A 22,911-nucleotide genomic window follows, 5' to 3' on the forward strand; every position below is an offset into this window, starting at 1 on the left:
GAAAGTTGGAGGACTGTTGGAAGCCAGCTGGGGAAATAAGGGGTCTTTGAGAGAAGAAAGACTTGCTGGCTTCCAAACTCTCCCTATGCATCCACAGAACATCACGTGTTGAGGTTTGTAAATGGACTGGACCTAGGACACAGTGCTTGGTTTGAGGGTGAATTTCCTGTAGCGCTGTTGCTAAATCTCAAACTTACTGCTCTGCTAATGCATATTACATTTGGGAAAGGAAAAATGTTTGTAATAAACTTGGGTTTTTACAATATTGCTAATAAGATTAAGAAAAGGCAATCTGTACATAGGAGTTTATTTAGAGGCCCACAAGTTTTAAATCATTCCCTTTTGTATGCCAGCCCACTGACTGTCTTCTCCAATTGAATTACCATTGGGTTTACAATGTGATTTACAAAATGAACTGACAGTATGATTTACAAACATCCTTTGAGTATCATATAAAACACACCTGTTTCCCTTATAATACAATCATTAAAACAATGCAAATGTAATCAACACACGGGAAGCTGAAAACAACTGGACATGTAAAGAAAATAATGACTGTATGTTTAGGCTAGATCCCAGTCATGAACAAACCACCTAAGTAAATTATCAATGCTAATAATGAAGAGTGGACTAAAAATAGCTAAATGAATAGTAACTAATTTTTATAGCATTTTTGCAAGAACCCCTTAGGAGAAACATGAAAGTACATTATTTAAAGGCATATTCTAATATTCTTCCATTATATACAGTCACACACCATTCTTATAAATCAATTTCACATTTCCTGGATAAAGCTATGAAAAACTCACACAAATGTATACTTTTCCAAAGAACAGACACTCTGCTTATATCTGCAATCTTTTTCCAAACACCTGCTGTTTAGTTAATTAAAGAAAAAAGGGTTGGGAAGGCAAAGAACACTATACAAATAAGCAGAACAGCGTACAACAGCACATTGAAAAATGTGGCATTTAAGCTGTATATGCCATCAGATTTGAAAAAGATTTTTGTTCCAGTACTACAAACTTTCTAGCCTCATGAAAACAAAGAAAGAGGTATATCTTCCTTTGATGACGTCCAAAAAATCTAACCTTTTGTGTAGGGTTAGCCTAGGTTTGGGGTTTTAAAAAAGCATTTTATGCATGGTTAATTAATAGATTTAAGTTCTTTTGAATGTCAGAAGAGTATAAAACGGGGCCAGATTGCTTCTTGAATATGTTACATGTAATGAAAATTGTAGCATAGAATGTCGCCAATCTTCCAGGGCTAGCACGCTGCAATGGATGCCGAAATTCAGGCTGAATGTAATTGTCATTTACACCATGTCTTGTCATCTCTACAATGGTTTAGCCTGTTATGAATGGTAGGTTTCATTTTTGGAAAGTAAGTACACTGGGAGAAGATGGTGAACTTATCTACACTTGTGGAGCTTGGTATGTCTACCCAGCAATTAAGCATCCATGGCTGGCCTGTCAGCTGGCTCAGGGTGCAAAACTGCAATGTAGATGTTCAGGCTTGGGCTGGAGTTTGAGCTCTGGGATTCCATAAGCTGGGGAGGGTCCCACAACCCAGTAGCCTAAACCCCACAAGTCAGCTGCCACAGACCAACAATGTCTGTTCAACTGCAGTATAGACATACCCACTGAGAGCAAACTTAGACCCACCCCATTCAAAATATATAGGTTTAAAGCCCTTTGGTTGCTTCACCCAGTCCATATGAATGCCACCTATATCCAGTATTTGTAGTGTCACCTGCAAACTAGACCACACTGCTAAATCTGATATCAATAAGGGGCATTGTTTCCTGGATGTGTGTTGAAAGGGCATTGGATATGTGCTTTACTGCTCGATATAGGAATTCTGCTACTAGTTCATATGTTTGGAAAAGAAAATGCGTGCGTTTGTTTTGGGGTTTTTTTTTTTTAAAAGGTAGACTTAGGTTTGATTACTTCCAGCCTGTATACGTCAAATGTACTTTGGAATGTTTCACAATGTTTGACAGCTATGAAATATAAGTATTATGCAATTTGACTGTACATACATACATATTTTCATAAATACATCTGACAGGAACCTCAGAACTAAGTATGCAGTATTATGGGACAAAATCACAACAGGCAGCCTTAGTTGTAGAATCTAGATCCAAAGTAAAATAATCTTGTGTTTCAATCATGTTGTCAATACACAAATTAAACCAAAATTACATCATTAGTTTACCCATGAAATAATTTAAAGGTATTTGTAAATGATTTGACAGGAAAAGTGTATAATTTACAACACTGAAAACTTTTTTAACAACCATAGACATATGCTTTGTACTGTAAAGTCACCCAGACAAGGCTAGCATAGTGGTAGGTCCCAAAGGCAACTCCCAAACATCTTCCTCGGGTGGAGACTTTGGTAATTGTCTGTTGTATAAAACACCAGCTCTTACAACTTCATTTTAGATGTTAACTGCATCAGTTTTCCTCACAGAGAAGAGGAGTCCAGTCTTAATGCTTCAGTTATTGTGAAGACAGTCTAAATCCACAGAACAGCAGACATTCCCATTCTGTACAACAAACAAATCAGTGTTACTTATCTACACAGAACAACTTTAAAAAACAGAGAACATGGGGCTTATACCTCTGGAGATGGGTATCCTATGTATATTCACAGGACACAAAGAGCTGTGTGATTTTGGTCCCTACCGCAGTTAGTACAGTTGCCATGCCCACTAAGGCCATGGCCTTTTTGCTGAGATTTCTCAAAGGAGATATTTGTGGTGGTTTTTCTTATGATGTGGCTATTTTTTTCCATTATATACCTGACTGAAATTACAATCTGACCAATGGGAAATGAGTTGGCAATGACTCTGCATCACATATGACCTGAATTGCGTTTAAACCAGAAACGTAACTGTGAAAGGCTCAATAGTACTGATTACAAATGCCTTGAGTCATCCAGTACACTTTCATGAGCATAATTTATATTCTAAAAAACCCAACAACATTAAAATGGCAGAGAAGATCTGAAAAAAAAATACAACAGTTGATCTTTTATTTTGCTATATTCTCCCAAATTATCAGTCAAAAATAAGCCCTGTTAAGATCTGATGAACAAAGAGACTTCTGGCCTATTCGAACATTTGCCTGTAGTCCAGACTATCAATTTGCTGAGGAGAACTGTGACAACAATTCCCATGTCATACCAAGCTTAACTCCACCAGCAGTAGATCTGAGTCTGCAACATCTAGTCAAATGCCCAGGAATCTTTCTGATAGAAAAGCATCATTTAAACCCATCACAAAGCCTCAGGGGAAACGCCACCAAAAAGGGGCAGGAAAGCTAATCACAGTGAATTAAAGCCCAGAAGGAACAGCTACACCTCCTTCTACAGTATTGTACGGGGGATGGGGGACAGGGGACGATGACTTCATACAGCATTTTATATAACACACGCTTAGTTTCATAAAACTACATTCAGTGATCAAAGAATGATCAAGAGAAAGCACTTCTCTATGTGGGTGAGATAAAGCACAGACAATTGTAATTCACCTTCCATATGTTATTAAAAAGCTATGCTTTAATAGCAGTGAAAAGACTATTTTGCTCCATGTTCATTTAGTCCCCATTTTTATACAAATGAATATCTTCTTAGGTAACACTAACTGCTCTAGAGGTATGCCTGCACTAAGGAGACTATAGGAGCACACATATATGCTAGCATACCTCCCAACGTAAACACACCCTACACTGACAGAAAAGGTTTTTCTTTGGTGTAGGAACACCACCTCCCTGACCAAAGTTAGCTGTGTTGACAGAGACTTCGGCCATTGCCGTAGCTGCATCATGGGGGGGCAGGGGGGTGTTGTTTTTTCACACCCCTGATCGCAGTGCTGATATAACTTAAGTGATCTCTGCTTTACTGTGGACTAAGATGCACACGCTGTAGGAAATCTTGTACATGTCGCTGAATATGAGGTTAGGCCTGGATTTTTCAGCAGTGTGTAACTGTGTTTATCAAGCTAGGGGTAACGTAGGGGTAGAATGGTCCTTGAGAGGTCATCTAATCCAGCCCCAAACGCAACCCATCCCTGATAGGTGTTTGTCTAACCTGTTCTTAGAAACCTCCAATTAACCTTAGAAAATCCCCAATAGGGATTCCACAACCTCCCTTGGCAAGCCTCTTCTAGTGCTTAACTACCTTTATGGCTAGAAAGCTTTTTCTAATATCTAACCTAAATCTCCCTTGTTGCAAATTAAACCCATTACTTCTTGCCCTTCCTTGTCAGTGGGCATGGAGAAGAATTGATCATTATCCTTTTTATAACAGCACTCAACTATCTGAAGACTTATCAGGTTCCCCCTTTGTTAAGGCTTAAACATGCCCAGTTTTTTTTAAACCCTTTCTCACAGGTCAGGTTTTTAAAGCTTTTGTCATTTTTGTTGTTCTCCTTTGGACTCTCTCCAATTTGTTCACATCTTTCTTAAAAGATGCATCCACAACTGGACACAGTATTCCAGCTGAAACCTCACCATTGCTGAATAGAGGAACATTATCTCCTGTGTCTTATATACACAACACCCCTGTTAATACACCCGACAATGATATTAGCAATGGTGTCACATTGTTGATTCATATTCAATGTGTTATCCTCTATACTCTCCAGTCTTATTCTACAGTACAGCTGTCTAGCCAGTTAATCCCCATTTTGTAGTTCTGCATTTGATTTTTTTCTTCCTAAGTGTACTTCTCTTTAATGAATTTCATCTTGCTGATTTCAGACCAATTCTCCAATTTTTCAAGGTCATTTTGAATTCTAATTCTGTTCTCCAAAGTGCTAGCAATGCCTCTCAGCTTGGTTTCATCTGCAAATTTTATGAGCATACACTCCATTCCATTATCCAAGTAATTAATGAAAATACTCAAGAGCACCAGGTCCAAGACAGCCCCCTGCAGAACTCCACAGTAGATACTTACTCCCAGGTTGACAGCGACCCATTGATAACTACTCTTTTAGTATGGTCTTTCAACGAGTTTTGCAATCACTTTATAGAAATTTCATCTAGACCACATTTCCATTATTTGCTTTCCCTAGTTTATGTATGTGTGATGCTGCTTTTTAGTGGGTTATCTTAGTACTTAGTCCTGCCATGAGTGCAGGGGACTGGACCAGACTAGATGACCTCTCAAGGTCCCTTCCAGTCCTGTGATTCTGTGTTCTACTCAGAGAATTAAGCAAGCTCTCCCTCCATTCAAATGGTAGATTTTTGGAGTTGAAGGACCAAGATTTTAGTTTCAGCATCCCAAATGGGTGTGATTTATCTAATGATTATGCTTGTTTGCAAAATACTGATTGATTACAAATACAGTGTATTCCCTCAGTTCCCCACTCATATAAGGGCCTGATCCAAAGCACACTGAAATCAATGGAAAAACTCCTATGAGCATTGATCTAGCTTTATAGTGTTTAGATACAGTATCATTCCACATTGACTTTTCACTGTATTGCATATAGTGAAGGCAGAACTTTACTATTCTGCTCTCATGATTATGTGAAGATTCTTACATTTCAAAATTAGACTGGAAATCTCATTAAAATAGACTTTTCTACATGATTTTCAGTATTTTCTGGTTTTACTGTGAGAATGTTCCTTCCCCTGTGAAAGGTTGAAATCCATTGCTGATGTAATAACCTGGTATGTGGATTTGTGTACAGGCCCAAAGTCCAGAGTTTGGTCAAGAGGTCAAAGGCCTAGCAATAGCTAAGAGAAAGTAGAATAACCAAAGATAACCTTTCTTTTGCTAAGATATGCCTGGTCAGCAAAATGCCAAATGTTGGGAGCAATAACTGTCTTATTCAAAGTTGCAAATAGAACAAAGAAGCCCTGTTTCTGTTGTGTTTGTAGGGAGATGTTCTTCCCACACATCCAACCTTGAGTTTATGAAAGATTCAAGCATGTCAGTAAGAGATGGCCTCCTCCCATCTCCCTTTCCCAGGGACCAATGCCTGCCTTAAAACACAGATGAACAACTTGGAAGACAATCTTTATTGCCATACACTTTCACTGTTTCTTTGCTTTTACCCCTAGATATTGTGACAAAGCTCTGTCCTTGGCTCTGTGGGTCCCGCGTTTCCTGACTGATTTCGCTAGCCTCAGAGGCTCACTGTGACCCTGCATGTAACCCTTCTCTCGAGAGAGACAAGGGTCACAGTCTACTGAGCCATTTTCATCATAAGCCAGTGAGGGAGGTGAGGAGAAGTTACCTTTCCTTGCACAGTCTCTGTTGTCTCCCAGTCTCAGTGATTAATCAGGGGGCAAAGGTGTGGGGGGGAGCCCAGGGACCCTAATAGTATCCGCTATGGTAGCTGACCTTTTGGAAACATGACATGTACAATTCCCTGGGCTACTTCCCCCACAGCAACCCTCACTTCCTCAAGGCCTCCTTCCTTGTGCCTGATATGGTGTGTACTACTCAGCCTCTCCAACAGCCCAACTTCCTCCCACAGCTCCTGACATGCACACCCACCTGACTAACTGGGAGGCTTTTAACTAGTTTCAGTCAGCCCCTGATCGGCTTAAAGTGTCCCAATCAACCTAGCATTCTCCCTGCCTTCTGGAAAGTTCTTAATTGACCTGGAGCAGCTGCCATTTCACTTATCCTGGTACCAGGGATTTGTTTAGCCTGGAGCTAATATATCTATCTCCCACTACTTTTCTATAGCCATCTGGCCTTGCCCCCGTCACAATATGCATCTGTTGGACAATCAAAGGAGCTACTTCATTCCTATGGACCCCAAATCAGAATACAACATATATATATTTTATACTAATACATTTATTAAAGTACTAATTAAATGTTAATTTGTCAACTCGAGATCATGGGCAGAGACATTATGTAACCTTTGACCATTGGCTACTGTGCTAGCATGTCTTGCTGCTAGACCTATCTGGGGAAGTGGAACTGCCTACCCCATCACTTTCCCCCGCCCATGGAAAATCCATATATTCCATTGTAATCAATTGATTGACACTCAGTCAGCGCTGTATGTAATAAACTCCTGTGCTTGACCTCTACATGGTGTGGATTTATGTCCTTCACCCTGCGTCCCGACTTATGATTGTGGCAAAAATTAAGAAGTGCTAAGGGAATGAACAGAGAAGAGGTGTAAGGGACTCTAAGTTAATGTAACCTACAGACTAAGGGCCTAATTTGCTACCATCTTAGACCATGTGTAGTCATTTACACCTGTGAAACCAACATGTAAATTATTCCTTCCTATATATCACCTCTGAGTTTGTCTGAGTGATTCCTTATCTGGTCATGCTCTCAAAATGTTTGTCTTGGAGAAGAGGCAAGAGAAGTTTAAAATCCTCCTGTCCTAAAATACAGTGCTATTTTTATTATTGTACTAGCTTCTACTAAATATTCTGTAAAATACATTTTAACAAACATAAAACTTGTCAATTTTTAAAATAGCTATCCTAAATTCATATTAAATATATCCACAGGGATTTCAGATGGAATATTTTAAAGTTGCAGAATGATGTTAAATATCTGTGCTCAAATTTCCAAGAAAATAACTATAGAATTACCATGTTCTGTTTCCACTATGCATACCATACAATGAAAATGTGTATACTGTAGGTTACGTTCTCTGCCCTTGAATCTCATTTACTTCAATGGGAGTTGCGTGTGAACTTCCAGGGGTAGAATACAACTCTATATTTATTATCCAGAACAAATCACTACTATATACTCATAATACCTTGCATTTGCAAGTTGTACAAGGAGATCCAACCATTGTCCATACTGAGCCACTGAGTCTTGTGATTCCATAGCCATCTACACAGGTTTTTCTGATATTGTAAGTGATCTGATCAGCCAGACAGGGATCACTGACACAACGGGGGCAACACTCTCCTTCTGAGATTGCTGTGTACTCACAGTTTGGATTTGGGCATAAAAGAGGCCAACAATCCACTTCCCCTTCCTGTAGAAATAGAAATAAGGGCCATGAAAACTCATTAGCTACTGAGAAAAAAATAAATTCTGATATAATGAAAGCTCCTTTTTGCATCAAATTATAATAGATTCACGTTTGGGATATATATATATCACACTAGACTGAATGCCACACCATTGGACATTGAAACTTATGTTTCCTATGCACAGTACAAATTTTTTTTTATTTTTTTCTTAATGAAGCAACCTAATCTGCAGCTTGCTCATCATGATAGACTTTCTGGTTTAGTGATTTTTTTTTTTTTAATTCAAGCACGAATACTTTTTCACAGTACGGACCATACTTCAATATAGTTATTGCTTTGCAGGCCATCTAGTCTTCCATTCATAGTTGCATAACATCCCTGTGGCAGCTACAGCAATTGCTTACATAGACCAGTAACATTAGGAAAATATTTAGTGGGAGGGGACTTTCAAAAGTGCTCTGCTCTGGCCTAACTAGATTCCCATTGTAATCTAAGTGAGTTTTACTATTGATTTCAAAAGGAACAGTTGGGCCAGTGCTGGGCACTTTTGAAAACCCCACTCTGAATATATTTTTAACTTCTTTCAAAGCAGTTTAACAGCTGGAAATAAGGAGGAGCCAGAATCATGTGACTACCCAGCTCTGGGTAGACCAGCTAAAGAATCCAGACATCATACTTTGAGATCCCCTGCATTGAACTAATACTACTAACCTGCATTTTGCTAATTTACAATCTCTTATTACTAAACTTCATATTTTTGTAACAGATATGCTGCCAAATATCTTAATATAATTAGTAGATAAACATTAAATGACAATTATCAAAACAAATGAAAAAAGCATATTTAATGATGCATTATACTCAAAATCACGCCTGTTCATGGATTTAAGTGGTGTTTGATTAGAGTAATGAAAATACAGTACATAGATGCTGTGGCTTTAAATCTTGTCACTAATGCTTAGAGTGAATCACTGTAGTATAATGTAAATAGTCTTGGGGGATTCTGGGACAGGTACTCTATAATGCTGCTTGAAGAAATATTACCATTTCTTATATGTATGTAAACCTCTAAATTCGTGAGGATTTCCAAAGCTAAGATACACATGGAAGAGGCTGGTAAGTGAAGATGGTGTAGCACCCAACAACCTCTGGGTACCTTCCTGTTCGGTCCCTTTGCTGTTGCATTTCACAAAATGAAATTTTGTTCTAGCTAGGAACTAACATAACTCACCAATGGGCGTTTTCCCCTTCTATGAGCTGATACTTTCAAAGGAACATGAAATACACTCTTAAATGGATCCTTTAACAAAGTATTTTTTCTTTAAACAATCTGCTACAGGGATAAGGTTGCTGTAATGATTCAATTGGCATTTTTAAATACAAGGGTATGCACAAACGTGTGTGTGATGATATAAGCACTTTAAATGGCATGCCTAGTGTTAAAATATCATGTGAACACATACTATTTCTCAACCAGTACAATAACTGTAAATATACAGATGTATCTATGGCAGCAAATGCTCACTTATTTAAATACTGTGGTAGTGTGTAGCTGCACAGGAGCAGGATGAAGTTTGCACATTCAAACTTAACTTTCACCACTCCTGATTTTTTTGGTGCTTTTGGCTGAATCCGTAATACTTCATTACATTAATTTTTCTATTTTTGAAGAGAAAAAAAGTCTCCAGTTGTATAACAGGCAGTAGTTACCAAAAGCATCTGGTGCCTATCAATGTCCTTAGTAAATTGTACATTTATAGTTTTAACATATACAAGTCAGCCAAAAACTGCCTAAATAAGGTCCATTAACAGGGCAGGCTGAAGAAAATATCTCTAGGCCTGAGTATGAAAATGCACTACTTAAGAGATCCTTAAGGAAGCATGAAAGGCCTCTCAACTTATGGCTAGCCCTCCAGGCATTGTTTCTGAAAGGTGATTACTATTTAAGCTGAGGTTTGCGAGAAGCAAGGGTGGTTCTGAAACTACCTTTCAACTGCCACCCGCCCATCCTTGGAGCAGCCGAAGGACAAACCCAAGCCTGTGAAAGGAACCTGAGGGCAGGACTAGCTGTAGGTTGAAAACTGGTACAAACACATTTCTAGTGAGTGTCTTTGCTTGGGGTGAAGGAATTGGTCTTCATTTAACAAAGTTATGAGATTGTTTGTTTTTCAATTATAGGTTTCAGAGTAGCAGCCGTGTTAGTCTGTATTCGCAAAAAGAAAAGGAGTACTTAGAGACTAACCAATTTATTTGAGCATAAGCTTTCGTGCTCAAATAAATGTGTTAGTCTCTAAGGTGCCACAAGTACTCCTTTTCTTTTTTCAATTATGTACCTGCTGTATGCAGTAGGTGGAAAATACCCATCCCTCAATCAGTCTGCTTCTGCTGCTCAAGGGCCATCATGTCAGAGAGCATCAGATGGAGTGCAGGAGATTCCGGCCTGCCTCAGAACACCCTCTCCAGCTCCTTCCCCATATCCCCCCCAAGAGAAGGGTAAGCAATAAGCAGAGCCAGCTATGCCTATTTTACATTACTCAGGAATTCCCCTAGCTGGACAATCCTTAGCTACTCTGTTAATGAAGCTTTCAGCTGCTTTGTGCTACCTGAGCAGCCAGATGTCAAGATAAGGATTTATCTTGCATATGGTCATCTCTACCTTTTTTAAAAAATCTCATTTTGTTAAATGAAACTGAATTTTTTCACGCCAAGAAGAGGCAGCCCTCACCAGAACTGTGTCCATACCAGATTTCAAACTCCAGTCATTTTTATAGCAGACCACAGAAAAAAAGAATGGCTAGAAAGTATTAATACAAAAAAGTTATTTTTTTATTCTCCCATAACTGAAAATTAAACAATCAAAATTAAAAAAAAAAAAAACCTGAGTACATACTTTAGGGATTTGGTCTGTTAAATAGAGTGTTTCACAGAATGTACATTCCCACTGGGGCTGTGCATGCCTCTTACAAACTGAATGGAAAAAATAATAAAGTCGGCTAGCAATTAAAGCTGCATTTGGGCATTACTTAGCACAAAAGACAGGAAGTCTAAACTATTTTGATTTAGAATTGGCTCCAAATCTTAGCTATACCACTGTTTTAGTGCACTACCTTAAATCTCTTGGCCTTTTTACGACTGTTAACCCAGCTATGAAACTAGATAAGACCAGGAATCTTTCTGAAAACAAGACACTGCGACTGAGTTGTGCATACCTTGGAAATATAATTAAATATGTACCTGAAAATCTCTTCCCTTTTCTTATGCAAGCATTTTAAAAAAGATCAGGAAAGTAAACTCAAAAACTCACTGAAGTAAAGGGTTTGCAGTTCTCCAAAAAAGCACGGGTGATTCAGTTTACAGAACAAAACTCTATATGTTATAACTCAATCCATTCTGCCCAGAGGACTCTCAGTTCTCCAAACCAAGGACAGTCTTCTATGCAGAGCACAGCAAATTTTTCAAATTAAAAATGGTCTTTTTTTAAAATAAAAATTGTTATACTGATTTAAAAAATAGGGGAGGAATAATAAATTTTATTTTCTATGGCAATTGGGAATGAAAAGGGTAACCTGCTTTTTTTTGTTTTGTTTTCAGTCTGTATGTTTGGGTGGTCTTTTCAGTTTCCTTCATTCTTTCCTTTTGCATTAGGTCACTATTCACCAGTGTTCTCTTTTGTTGTTTTTCAAGGGTAGTTTGTAGGACTTGGTTTTTCATTTCTGCACTGCCAGTTTTGATAGGGAAGAGCAGGCATGTGGTTGGATTTTTTTCAAAATCAAATATTTTACATAAGAACAGCCATTCTAGGTCAGACCAAAGGTCCATCTAGCCCAGTATTCTGTCTTCCGACAGTGGCCAATGTCAGGTGCTTCAGAGGGAATGAACAGAATAGGGCAATCATCAAGTAATCTATCCCCTGCTGCCCAAGCCCAGCTTCCGGCAGCCACAGGTTTAGGGTGACCCAGATTATAGGGTTGCATCCCTGACCATCTTACCTAATAGCCATTGATGGACTATCCTCCATGAACATAAATAATTCTTTTTTAAAACACAGTTACACTTTTGGTCTTCACAACATCCCCTTGCAAAGAGTTCCACGGGTTGACTGTGCGTTGTGTGAAGAAGTGCTTCCTTTTGGTTTTTAAACCTGCTGCCTATTAATTTCATTGGGTGACCTCTAGTTCTTGTGTTATGTGGATGAGGAAATAACACTTCCTTATTTACTTTCTCCACACCAGTCAAGATTTTAGAGACTTCTATCATGTCATCTCCTTTCCAAGCTGAAAAATCCTGGTCTTTTTAATCGCTCCTCATATGGAAGCTGATCCATACCCCTAATCATTTTTTGTTGCCCTTCTCTACACCTTTTCAAACTCCAATATATCTCTTGAGTTAGGACGACCAGATCAGCGCACAGTATTCAAGATGTGTGTGTACCATTGATTTATAGAGAGGCATTATGATATTTCCTGTCTTGTTATCTATCCCTTTCTTAATGGTTCTTAACAGTCTGTTTGCTTTTTTGACTGCCACTGCACACTGAGCAGATGTTTTCAGAGAACTATCCATAATGATTCCAAGATCTCTTTCTTGAGCGGTAACAGCTAATTTAGACAGCCATCAACTTCAAAATGAAAAAATCCCAATACAAACTCTGCAATTGAGAAAATTATCAATCTGTTTTACACACAACAAAATGGAAACAGTTTCAATTTTTTCAAGCTTTCTGTGAAATTTGTTTGTTTGTGTTTGTTGATCAGGTCTATTTACACAGAGCTGAGAAGTGGTCTGCCCATATTCTGACTTACCTTGCTTCTGAAGCGTGACTTTGAGTCTTTTAAAATCACTTTAATAGGTCAAATGGTGGAAGAGAGATGAAGATATTGTTAATAATGTCATAAAATAAAGTATGTTGCTATCACCAAAATCTTTACTACTTTTGTTTCTCTCGAAAATGTTTAATTTATTTCCATACCAGACAACGGCACTGCTGACAGCTGTAGGTCCAGTTGTCCCCACTACGATACAGTTTATGACCATTTTGGTCTAAACATTGACTGGTCACTCTTGTGTCACACTCTGGGCAGCAAAAGAGATCAACGCTGGGGTTCTGACAATTGCAAGCTGTTCGCCGGCAGAATATCTTCCCGTTCTGTAGAGACCAAATTGTTACTGGTATCAAGCAAGTGGTAAATAGCAGAGGACTATTGGAAGAACAGGTATGGCCATCAGAGATAGCAAAGCATGTATTGGTATTTCAGGGAAGATACTGCAGACTACCTAAGGAATTTGAAGTTATTCTTAGGGCCCAATCCTCCAAGAAATGAGGCTCCCCAGCTCCTATTCTTATAAAAATCACCCCAATGATACTAGTGGACATTTAGCTATCTGTACAGTTCCTTTTTTTTACCAGTATCCTCTGAGGCTGAGAAAAATGTTACTGTGTCCCCTCTTGTTCCTAACCCACTGGATAAAAAAAATGAACAGCCTCTCGGGTTCAGATGGAATGAAGTAATTTTATCTCATCAATTTTATGAATGAAATCTCCAAATAGGTAACTCTTTTTTGAGCATGTATCAGAACAATATTTTCCTTTGAACTATCTTTTGAATAACTGTGTGATTGTCAAGAAAATTTTAAGTGAATTGAAACTGTGCACATGGCCTGATAAATTTAATAGAAACACACTACATTAAAAACTCAGTGAAAGCCAGTACTGTTAATATAGCAAAATCATAGTGGCATTAAGTATTCCTTAATGTTAATTTATCTCTAGTTATCCTCTACATCTGGACCTTCCATTTATCAGACAAAAACTATTCGGCCACAACATATCACATTGCATAATAATCTGGAGCCATGCATTGAAGATGTATTTTTATTCTACAGATTCCCTAAAATATGATTTTCCTATTTCAGGTGCTAAGTATTTACACATAATGTGATGTATTCAGATAAGTAATCAGTTAATCAGAATTATCATAGTAAACACAGAAATTTCTTCTGAATGTACAACAGAGAGGACACATCCATTTAGTGCAAAAGAAAAATGAATTTATTCTAATTCTAGTGATGAAAATTGTAGGGATAACTGTGTTATAAATTATACCCTTCATTATAGGTGAGACAACACATTATAACTCTATATACAGAATGGGAAACTGAAATCCTAGTTTATAATGAAGAGTACCATTGAAAAGTTTTGATTTTAATTGGATTATTGATTTGTTCAATTCTTATTCAAGCAAAGTTTCAACTGCAAACAAGGAAAAGCTTGGCTGAGTAAGGAATGAGGGCCAGATTCTGCTGTGAGTTACACTGGTTTAATTCCTGAGTAAATTCATTAAGTTACTCTGAATTAAGTTACTGAGTAACAGCTGTAGGACTGTACCTGAACTAAGCAGAAATACAAACATCCATTAATAATGCCACCTTCACACATCATGCTTACAAGTAAAAAGAGCTTTCCTACACTGATATTACAGAACTGACTAATCAGAGATTTTCTTAAATCAACCCCCATAATTATTTTAAGGGATGATAAGCCAAAATGGATTTCTCCACATGCAGTCTGAATAGGCTAAATAGCCAAAACTACATTAAGTTGTGTTGGCAGTTGCTTAGATTTTCTGTATCCATAAGTTTTAATTTGTAAAAAAAAATCCAACAAATAAACCTAAACTTTGCTGCAAAGCAATACACAGAACACCAGCAGCAAAGAATCATAATGCTCACGTTAGCTAATGACACTGCAGGTGTTCAATAATATTCCTGAAATGATTAGCATATTACATTTGATTGCAGGAATAATTAAAATTGCTTATTATGTGTAACAAAAAAAATACCTCACAGAAGTGTGGAAAAATAGAGAGCACACCACCTATAAAATGCTGGACTCAATTGTTTTATCCACCAACAGTGCAAAGGGCTAGATTGTCACACCCCTTACTCAGCAGTGCAGGGTAATATGAAGAATTAGTGCTCTCGCTTACTTGCTGCTGAGCTTGTCACTCCACCTGTATGGGAGAGAGCAGGGTCTGTTCATTTGATATTCCAGAGAGCAAATGTTAGGGAAAGCAGGAGGAGTTCTGACTCCAGTACCCAATCAGATTTGCTGGCCAGAGTAGCAAGCTGGATGCGGGTGGCAAAAGGAATAAACACTATTTCAGGAAAAGAGAGAAGTCATTTCTTCCTCCCCGGAACAAGTAGTAACAGACAAGGAACTGTGAGTCTCAGAGGAGGAGGAATTATGATTATCTGATCTATGTGCTGCCCCTTACTCAGGAAGATTGTAAAGTTACAATCTTGCCTAAACATTCCAACATGATGACTGGCTCCATACATTCAGGGATGTGCAGACCCTCGATGTGACTTGGAGGTAGTCACAGTGACAAATAATTTCATCATCTGAATTTACATCCTTCTGATTAAAAACTGCTAGCAATAACCTGTCCATCCTGTTCAGAATTACATCCTTTTGCCTTTGGATTATTTTTAAAATTACCCCTCTTAATTGGTAACAGCGCTGGTGGTTCTGTGCTACTCACAACTCCTGCACTCCTTAAGGAAGTAAATAATCTTTTACATTGCCGTCACTCTATTTATTTCAGAACACTGATAATGTTTGATGATTCTGCTGGAGAGCCTTTGATAATACCACCACACTACTTCCCTCCTCATTCTTTTTAGCATCACATGTTTTGTTTGCAACCCTGTTAAGCCTTGTGCTTTGCAGAAAGCATTTTGATTCCCATGATGCTATGACACAAAGACTAGAACTACACTTGGAGCTGGGAGAGTGATTCCCAGCTCGAGTACATGTACTCATCGAGCTACTGTGCTAAAATCAATAGTGTAGATGTGGTAGCATGGGCAGTGGCATGCGCTAGCCACTCCAAGTATGTACTCATGGGATGCAGGCAGATTGCACTTAGAGTGGCTAGTCCATGCCACTGCTTGCTGCTGCCCATGCTACTGTAGCTACGCTACTATTTCCAGCATGCTAGTTCAAGCAGAGCTAGGGCAGGTATGTCTGTGCAAGGTGAGAATCATGGCACCAGCTCCAAGACAAAAAGCCTCTTCAGATGCAGCATCCCACTTACTTCTTTGGAATTCTAATTTGCCATCTCTAAAATAACTTTGGCAAATAAAAGTACAAATGGTAAAAATAAAAATATAGAAAATCATTTATTTTCTTTTGGTGGGATAATAATAATATATACATACAAAGGCTGCAAACAAAACTTGTGATGCTAAAAAGTTCTCGCCACCCAACAGCCTCTAGGTTGTGTCACAAACTTTAATTAATTGAGGTAAAGTAGTAGTATTAAAGATGTAAAAACAGTGCCATGGTATGATTTATAAGTGACTGTGGTTCTCACACAGAGTCAATTGCAGGGTCTACTCTTACTGAAAGGTGAACTGCCAGGTTGGAGGAAGGTTACTAGTGTAGTTCCTCAGGTATTGGTCTTGGGACCATTCTTATTTAACATTTTTACCTTGGCACAGAAGGTTGCAATGTGCTAAAAACATTTGCAGATGACAAAGTTGGGAGGTATTGCCAATATGGAAGAGGACCAGAATATCATATAGAAGGAGATTTGGACAACCTTGAAAATTGGGGTAATAGAAATGGGATGAAATTTAGTTCTCGTTTAGCCGAACTAAAGAACGCTGAGGGAAAATATAATGGCTCTCGTTAAATACATAAGAGGGATAAATACCACGGAGGAGAGGAGTTAATTCAGTTAAGTGCCAATGTGTACCCAAGAACAAATGGATATAAACTGTCCTTCAAGAAGGTTAGGCTTTGTCTCCACTACCACTTGTCAGCAAAATTTATGTCACTCAGGAGTGTGAATATTCCAGCATAAGTGGTAGCATGCACAGTGCTATGTCTGTGGGAGAAGCTCTTCTGCCGCCATATCTACTGCTTCTCACTGGAGGTGATTTAATTATGCCAACAGGAGAGCTCTCTCCCATCGCCATAGAGAAACTACATGAGAGACCTTACAGTGGCACAGTCTAAGGTTTCTAACCATCAGAAGAGTGAAGTTCTGGAAGAGCCTTCCATGGGAAGCAGTGTGGGGCAAAAAACCTAACTGGCTGTGAGACTAAGCTTGATATGTTTATGGAGGGTATGGTATGATGAGACTGCCTATAATGGCATGCAGCTGATCTGCGACTGCTAGCAGCAAATATCTCCAATGACTAGTGATGGGACACTAGATGGGGAGGGCTCTGAGTTACTACTGTGAATTCTTTCCCAGGTTTCTGGATGGTGGGTCTTGCCCACATGCTGAGGATGTAACTGATCATGATATTTGGGATCGCAAAGAAATTTCTCCCTGGTCAGACTGTCAGACATCCTGGGGTTTTTTTCGCCTTCCTCTGCAGCATGGGGCACGGGTCACTTGCAGGTTTCAACTAGTGTAAATGGTGATTTCTCTATGATTTCAAGTCTTTAAATCATGATTTGAGAACTTCAGTAACTCTGCCAGAGGTTAGGGGTCGATTGGGTGGGTGAGGTTCTGTAGCCCACAATGTGCAGGTGGTCAGATTAGATGATCATGATGGTACCTTCTGACCTTTAAATCTGAGTCAGGGACAGAATCCAGATCTCCCTGTAATCTAACTACTACACTGCACTCTCTAAAGGGGATGCACTTTCACGCAGAGTTCCATCCCGCCCCTTCTGGGACTATGCTTGTCCTCCTCACGTGCAAAAATTGGATATTCTCTCTCTTTAAAGGGAAAGTAGAAGTATATACATATGAAGAAACAATTGAAATATATAATTTCAGCCAGGCTGCTTTAGTCACAAGATGGTAGAACAACAACAAACCAGGATTAAAAAACACAAGCCTCTGCCAGTCCTGTATAGTAATTCTAATAAGACTTTAGGGATGCACTTGAAGAAGGGAAAGCAATCTACTTCAGGCTACTTTGTTAATGATTGCATTCAACTCATTAAGCTTTATGAATTTTAATGTTTTTATAAATTTTGTCCTCATGCATGGGAACAAATATGGTTGCAGGGGATTATCCACCATATTATGTTTGATTAAGTGCTACTGTAATCCCTTGTCTTTCACTTAAAAAAAAAAAACACAAAAAACTGTACCCCCTCAGGCCCAGGGTAAGCAGAGATGGCTTCTGAGTCTGATATAACTATTAATGTTGGATAGTACCTTACTCCATGAATAGCCCCACTGGGGTCAAGTCAATGGGACTACTTGTGGAATAAGGTATTAGAAGCTGGTTCACTGAGTCAATGATATAATTCTCACAGCCTTTACCAGGAACAGCATGTCTTTTCTTGAATGAAGAATTTTATGTTAGTTTTCATACAAACCAGCCTTCCAAAAGTATCGTGGACATGTACCAGGCCAGGGACAAAATTTACTCACTTGATTTTTGGTATTGTAGTCATATATACAAAACAATAATTTGCTTGCTCTGGGCAAAACAAGTGAGTAGCATTTTTCAAAGCTCAGATAGACACAAGTAAAAAAAATCATATAGTTGGCCCTATCCTGTCCCTCATCCTGCTCCCCCAGATTGTAAATGTGGATGACCCCCAAGTGCAGGACATGCAGAGGGATTCCACACTACCTAATTGCCGTGGCAGCTTGTCTCTGTGACAGGAGTCAACGCGTGAAGTCATGACTAGTGGGTCTGAGATTTTTGCAGATCCACTGAGCAATCCTTGGTGTACTGGGAGCAAAGTGGCTGCTATTGCAACCTACGGGCTGAAAGAGCCTTTGAAGTGGTGCTCTGTGCACTAGCGGGAAGGACCAAGGAGGCCACCTTAAGATGGCTTTGAGCAAGGGTCTAGGATTTGGCTCCTGATAATAAAGCAAACCCTGAAATAAAATAAAGTGCAAATATTAAAGAAGAAAGAAATGAGAGAGAGAGGAAGATATAGAGAAACAAAATAAAATAAGGACGAAGGATGGCTACATATTATGCCACTATTATTTTAAAATATCTACTTGCTGGTCACATCACATATTTTCAAATAGTAATAAGAGGCACTTGGCGTAAGAAATAGTTACAATGAGAACATGACAAATAAGTCATAAATTACAAGACTAAGATGAGAATACTAATCGTTAAAACTCTACAAAGGCAGACCAGATGTCTTCACATATATTAAGCTGTTCATCCCATTGACAGGAAATCCTTTCATAGAACCAGCCATTCTCTATGATTACAATACAAGCTCACTATATATTCAACAGAGTTTCAGACTTCCACTCCTGAAGGGAGGGATTTGTAGGGTGCCTGGCACTGATAGAAGTAATAATACAGTACAGTGTTAATCTGACCATGTTTCCATTCTAGCCTAAAACAAATAGCAGTGAATTCTAAGAGTTTTATTGATTCTGATTGCCTGATCCGCCACTGTGCTATTCTAGTTTTATGGGAGTTAAAAGCCTCCTTATAACTTCCAACAAACAGACCTTAACTGGCACACAGACCCTCACCAGCTGGAGCAATATTCCATTTCTACCCCCCCTTTCCAACATATTTCCAGTGGGCCATATTCTTATCTCACCTATACCTATACAAGGGATCAGTCCTACTCCTACTGTAGCCAATAGCATTTTGACCATTGACTTCAATGGAGTGGGACTGGGACCTTCATTTATACAGGTATAACTAAGATATGAATCCAGTTCTGAATGTCTCTCTAAAACCAGATTTACTTTTGTGTAACTCCACTGGCTTCAGCGGAGTTACTTCTGGCTTAGACCAATATAAGTGAAGAGAATCAGGCCCAATATCTTTTAACCAAAGTTTCCTAGAGGTCTGGTTAAGTCAAACAGGATTGCTACTGAATCAGTCTAAACCTTAATTCTGAAGTGGATTTATTTCTGTTATGACTAGCTTCCGCAAAAGTATATAAGAATTAAAGCTCAGCTTCTTCACAGAGAGAAAACACTAGAAAATCTAAGGAAACACATACGCAGGCCTTGTGGAACTCACCTTACAGGAACAAACAGAGCATCTATCTTCCTTCAGCGTCCAAACCTGACCATTCCGCTTCAAGCCACCTTCGTGTGGACAGTCACCAGTGCAAGATGGTCCCGAGGGACACAGACAATCAAAACCTCCCGCCAAGTTCACACAGGCTGAATCATTCCAACAGGTGTGGGTCCTTAAGGCACATTCATCGATATCTGCAAAACACAGCCAGTTTATAGTGCTAATCTTTGTTTCAAGTGACAAATTGTACCATGGAATTTATTATTAAATGGATACTGCTTGTCTGTCTTCGTGGTGCAAGGGTATGAAACACAAAATTTAGGGTTATTAAATCCTCTTCCGTATGCTTAATTGTAAAAGCTGACATTCCTGCTGGTGCTAAATAGCAATGACAAACTTGATCTGCAGCCAAGGTGTAAAGTGATCTCCCAGTGAGCAGGAGCAAGTGGACAATTAGACAGGTTTCAGAGTGGTAGTGTTTGTCTGTATCAGCAAAAAGAACGAGGAGTACTTGTGTCACCTTAGAGACTAACAAATGTATTAGGGCATAAGCTTTCGTGGGCTATCAGATGCATGCAGTGGAAAACACAGTAGGAAAATACACACACACACACACACACACAGAGAACATGAAAAAAGGTGTGGGTTTTAGCCCATGAAAGTCTATGCCCTAATAAATTTGTTAGTCTCTAAGGTGCTGCAAGTACTCCTCATTCTTTTTGGACAATTAGAGTGACTCTGCAATGAGGCCACATTCTCTTCTGAGTTTTAGACTAAATTAGAAAGACACAATTCTTCATAAACTCCGAGCATGGTCTAAGCTTCCACCTACTAAAGGCAATCAATCACACCCTTTGCCCACAGAGAGGAGGAGGAAGGGAATAAAGGGAAAGAGATCAGAGGTACTTTATATAGAAAAGAAATACTAGAGCTCCCAAGCTATACAAAGCCACACAGTAAAAGCATGTTTGAGCAAGGCAACAGGGAATTTAGCATAAACAAAATCTATTTTTCATAGATGACTTTAAACTACCATCCCACTTAATGCTGGAGGCAAAGTGAAACATTGTATCCAATTGAAATTGCTGGGGACATACTGACAGACAGAACATAATTATTCCAGGTTGGAATGTGCCCAGGAGATCTCTTGGAGACAAGGCTATGAGATCTTTTGAGTTAAGTGCAATCTAGGAAATAGGCAGGTTTCTCCTGCAGATCTTTTGAGCAGTATTTAAGAAGATATGGACAGAATTTCCAGTTACAATGCAATTGAATAGATTTGCCCTGTTTTCATACTGTATATAATTGCCAAAAGCCTAACCATACTGCAGCACAAAGTTTTGGATTTGGATGAGATGAAGCATTTTATATACATATTAAATACATTTTGTGTGTCTGTATGTACATACGCACACATAAATATGAAAATATGAATGGGAATAGATGATCAAATCTTACACAGTGCTTTTTTTTATCCTGAAAAATTCTAAAGCTCTTTTGTATAAAACTTTACATACCACACCACAGAATCGCTACACTTACCATTTGATTTGAAGCAGCTACTTCTGGGCTGAAATATGGCAACTGTTTAATTTCATGCAGCACCATTATACAAGAGTTTAGGAAAAGAAGTGAATGATATAATATGCATTTGAAACTGCTGAGGGAATGTATATAAGGAACTCTACCTAATCTAGAATTTGGCCAGGATAATAGGGCTAATGACAATAATTCTGTGGCAAGTACCACAGCATCTTTAATGACCTCCACAAGTAGTCAGGACCTTGGTTTACATTTTATCCAAACACAAAGGGTACAGAGCTAGTTCTAACTCAGAAGTTAGACTGTTAGCTACTCAATTGCTAACAGTACTTCCTACATCACCTTGGGTTTTCTTCTAAGTAAAACTTTCCTAGAGAGGAAGGCTGATCCAGTGGTTAGGAAACTAGCCTAGGATTTGGCAGACTGGGTTCAATTCCCTGCTCTCCCACAGACTTCCTTTGTGACCTTGGGCAAGTCAGTTAGACCCTCTGGTCTCCATCTCTAAGTCGTACTTTCCTACCTCATGGGGGTGTTGTGAAGATAAAGATGATGAGGTGCTCAGATACAAAAGTAACCATATACGAACCATAGATAGATAGGAGATCTCCCATCCAAACATTGCTAATCTTGAGACATTTGGCCAGCTCCCACACTGGGGTGGTACAATTGCAGGGTATGTAGCCAGTACAGGGACTGTGCACTTTGCTCAACAACATAAACATAAATATATCCCAAAGGGCAATATGATCTCATTGGACCAAATCCTGAAGCCCTTTCTCAGTTTTTACTCAGTCCTTACCCAGACAAAACGCAAACTGATATGAATGGGAGTTCTGCTAGGATAAGGACTGAGTAAAAACTGGGCGGGAGGAAACGCCTAAGATTTGCACCAATAAGAATAAAAAAGATCTTACATAAATTTCCCTCAGGGCAGATTGTTGTTACAGCTACAGTACAAAACCCTCACACCCGGGCTATTATACTTGTGCTTTTCAATTTACAAGTGGGCAGAACCTTGGCTCTGATCCCAACAACATGCTAACCAGTGGTATAGACCAGCAGCAAATTGCTACTCCTCCATCCCCACGTCTTACCCCCAGAGCAAAGGTGAAACAGAGAGAGAGTCATGCCTCAGAGGGGTGTCTCTAAGGCTATGTCTACCCTGGCAATTGAACAGTGCTCTGTCAGCTGGAGCGCTCTCCTGCTCACCCTGCTTGTTGTGGGAGGAAGTTTTTTGTCGGCAGGAGAGCTGACAAACAGCAGCGATACAGCATGATTTTCAGCAGCACGGCTGTGACACAGCCATGTTGCTAAAAGCTGTGTAGTGTAGACATAGCCTGAGGCACAATGTCTCCCGGGGTGATGCAACTTACACGCCAACCCTTGCTTAGCAGTATTCCGAATGGCA

At 39.2% G+C, this 22,911-nt stretch overlaps 1 protein-coding gene across 6 annotated transcripts in view; it reads right to left on the minus strand.

The window, feature by feature from the left end:
• Window positions 1-290: 290 nt before the first annotated feature.
• NELL1 (neural EGFL like 1) overlaps window positions 291-22,911 on the minus strand; it is a 430,169-nt gene continuing 407,548 nt past the window's right edge. For 5 of the 6 annotated variants that reach the window (XM_073347842.1, XM_073347838.1, XM_073347837.1 and 2 more), the window contains 4 exons: window positions 19,962-20,155; window positions 12,946-13,122; window positions 7,754-7,978; window positions 291-2,551 (listed from right to left, as the gene is read on the minus strand). In XM_073347842.1, coding sequence (XP_073203943.1) covers window positions 2,501-2,551; window positions 7,754-7,978; window positions 12,946-13,122; window positions 19,962-20,155 — 647 coding nt within the window. In that variant the 3' untranslated portion in view covers window positions 291-2,500. The remainder of the gene's footprint in view (window positions 2,552-7,753; window positions 7,979-12,945; window positions 13,123-19,961; window positions 20,156-22,911) is intronic. The other variant, XM_073347840.1, reaches the window with a different exon arrangement.

Source organism: Lepidochelys kempii, chromosome 6, assembly GCF_965140265.1.
Source record: "Lepidochelys kempii isolate rLepKem1 chromosome 6, rLepKem1.hap2, whole genome shotgun sequence".
NCBI classification, from domain to species: domain Eukaryota; kingdom Metazoa; phylum Chordata; order Testudines; family Cheloniidae; genus Lepidochelys; species Lepidochelys kempii.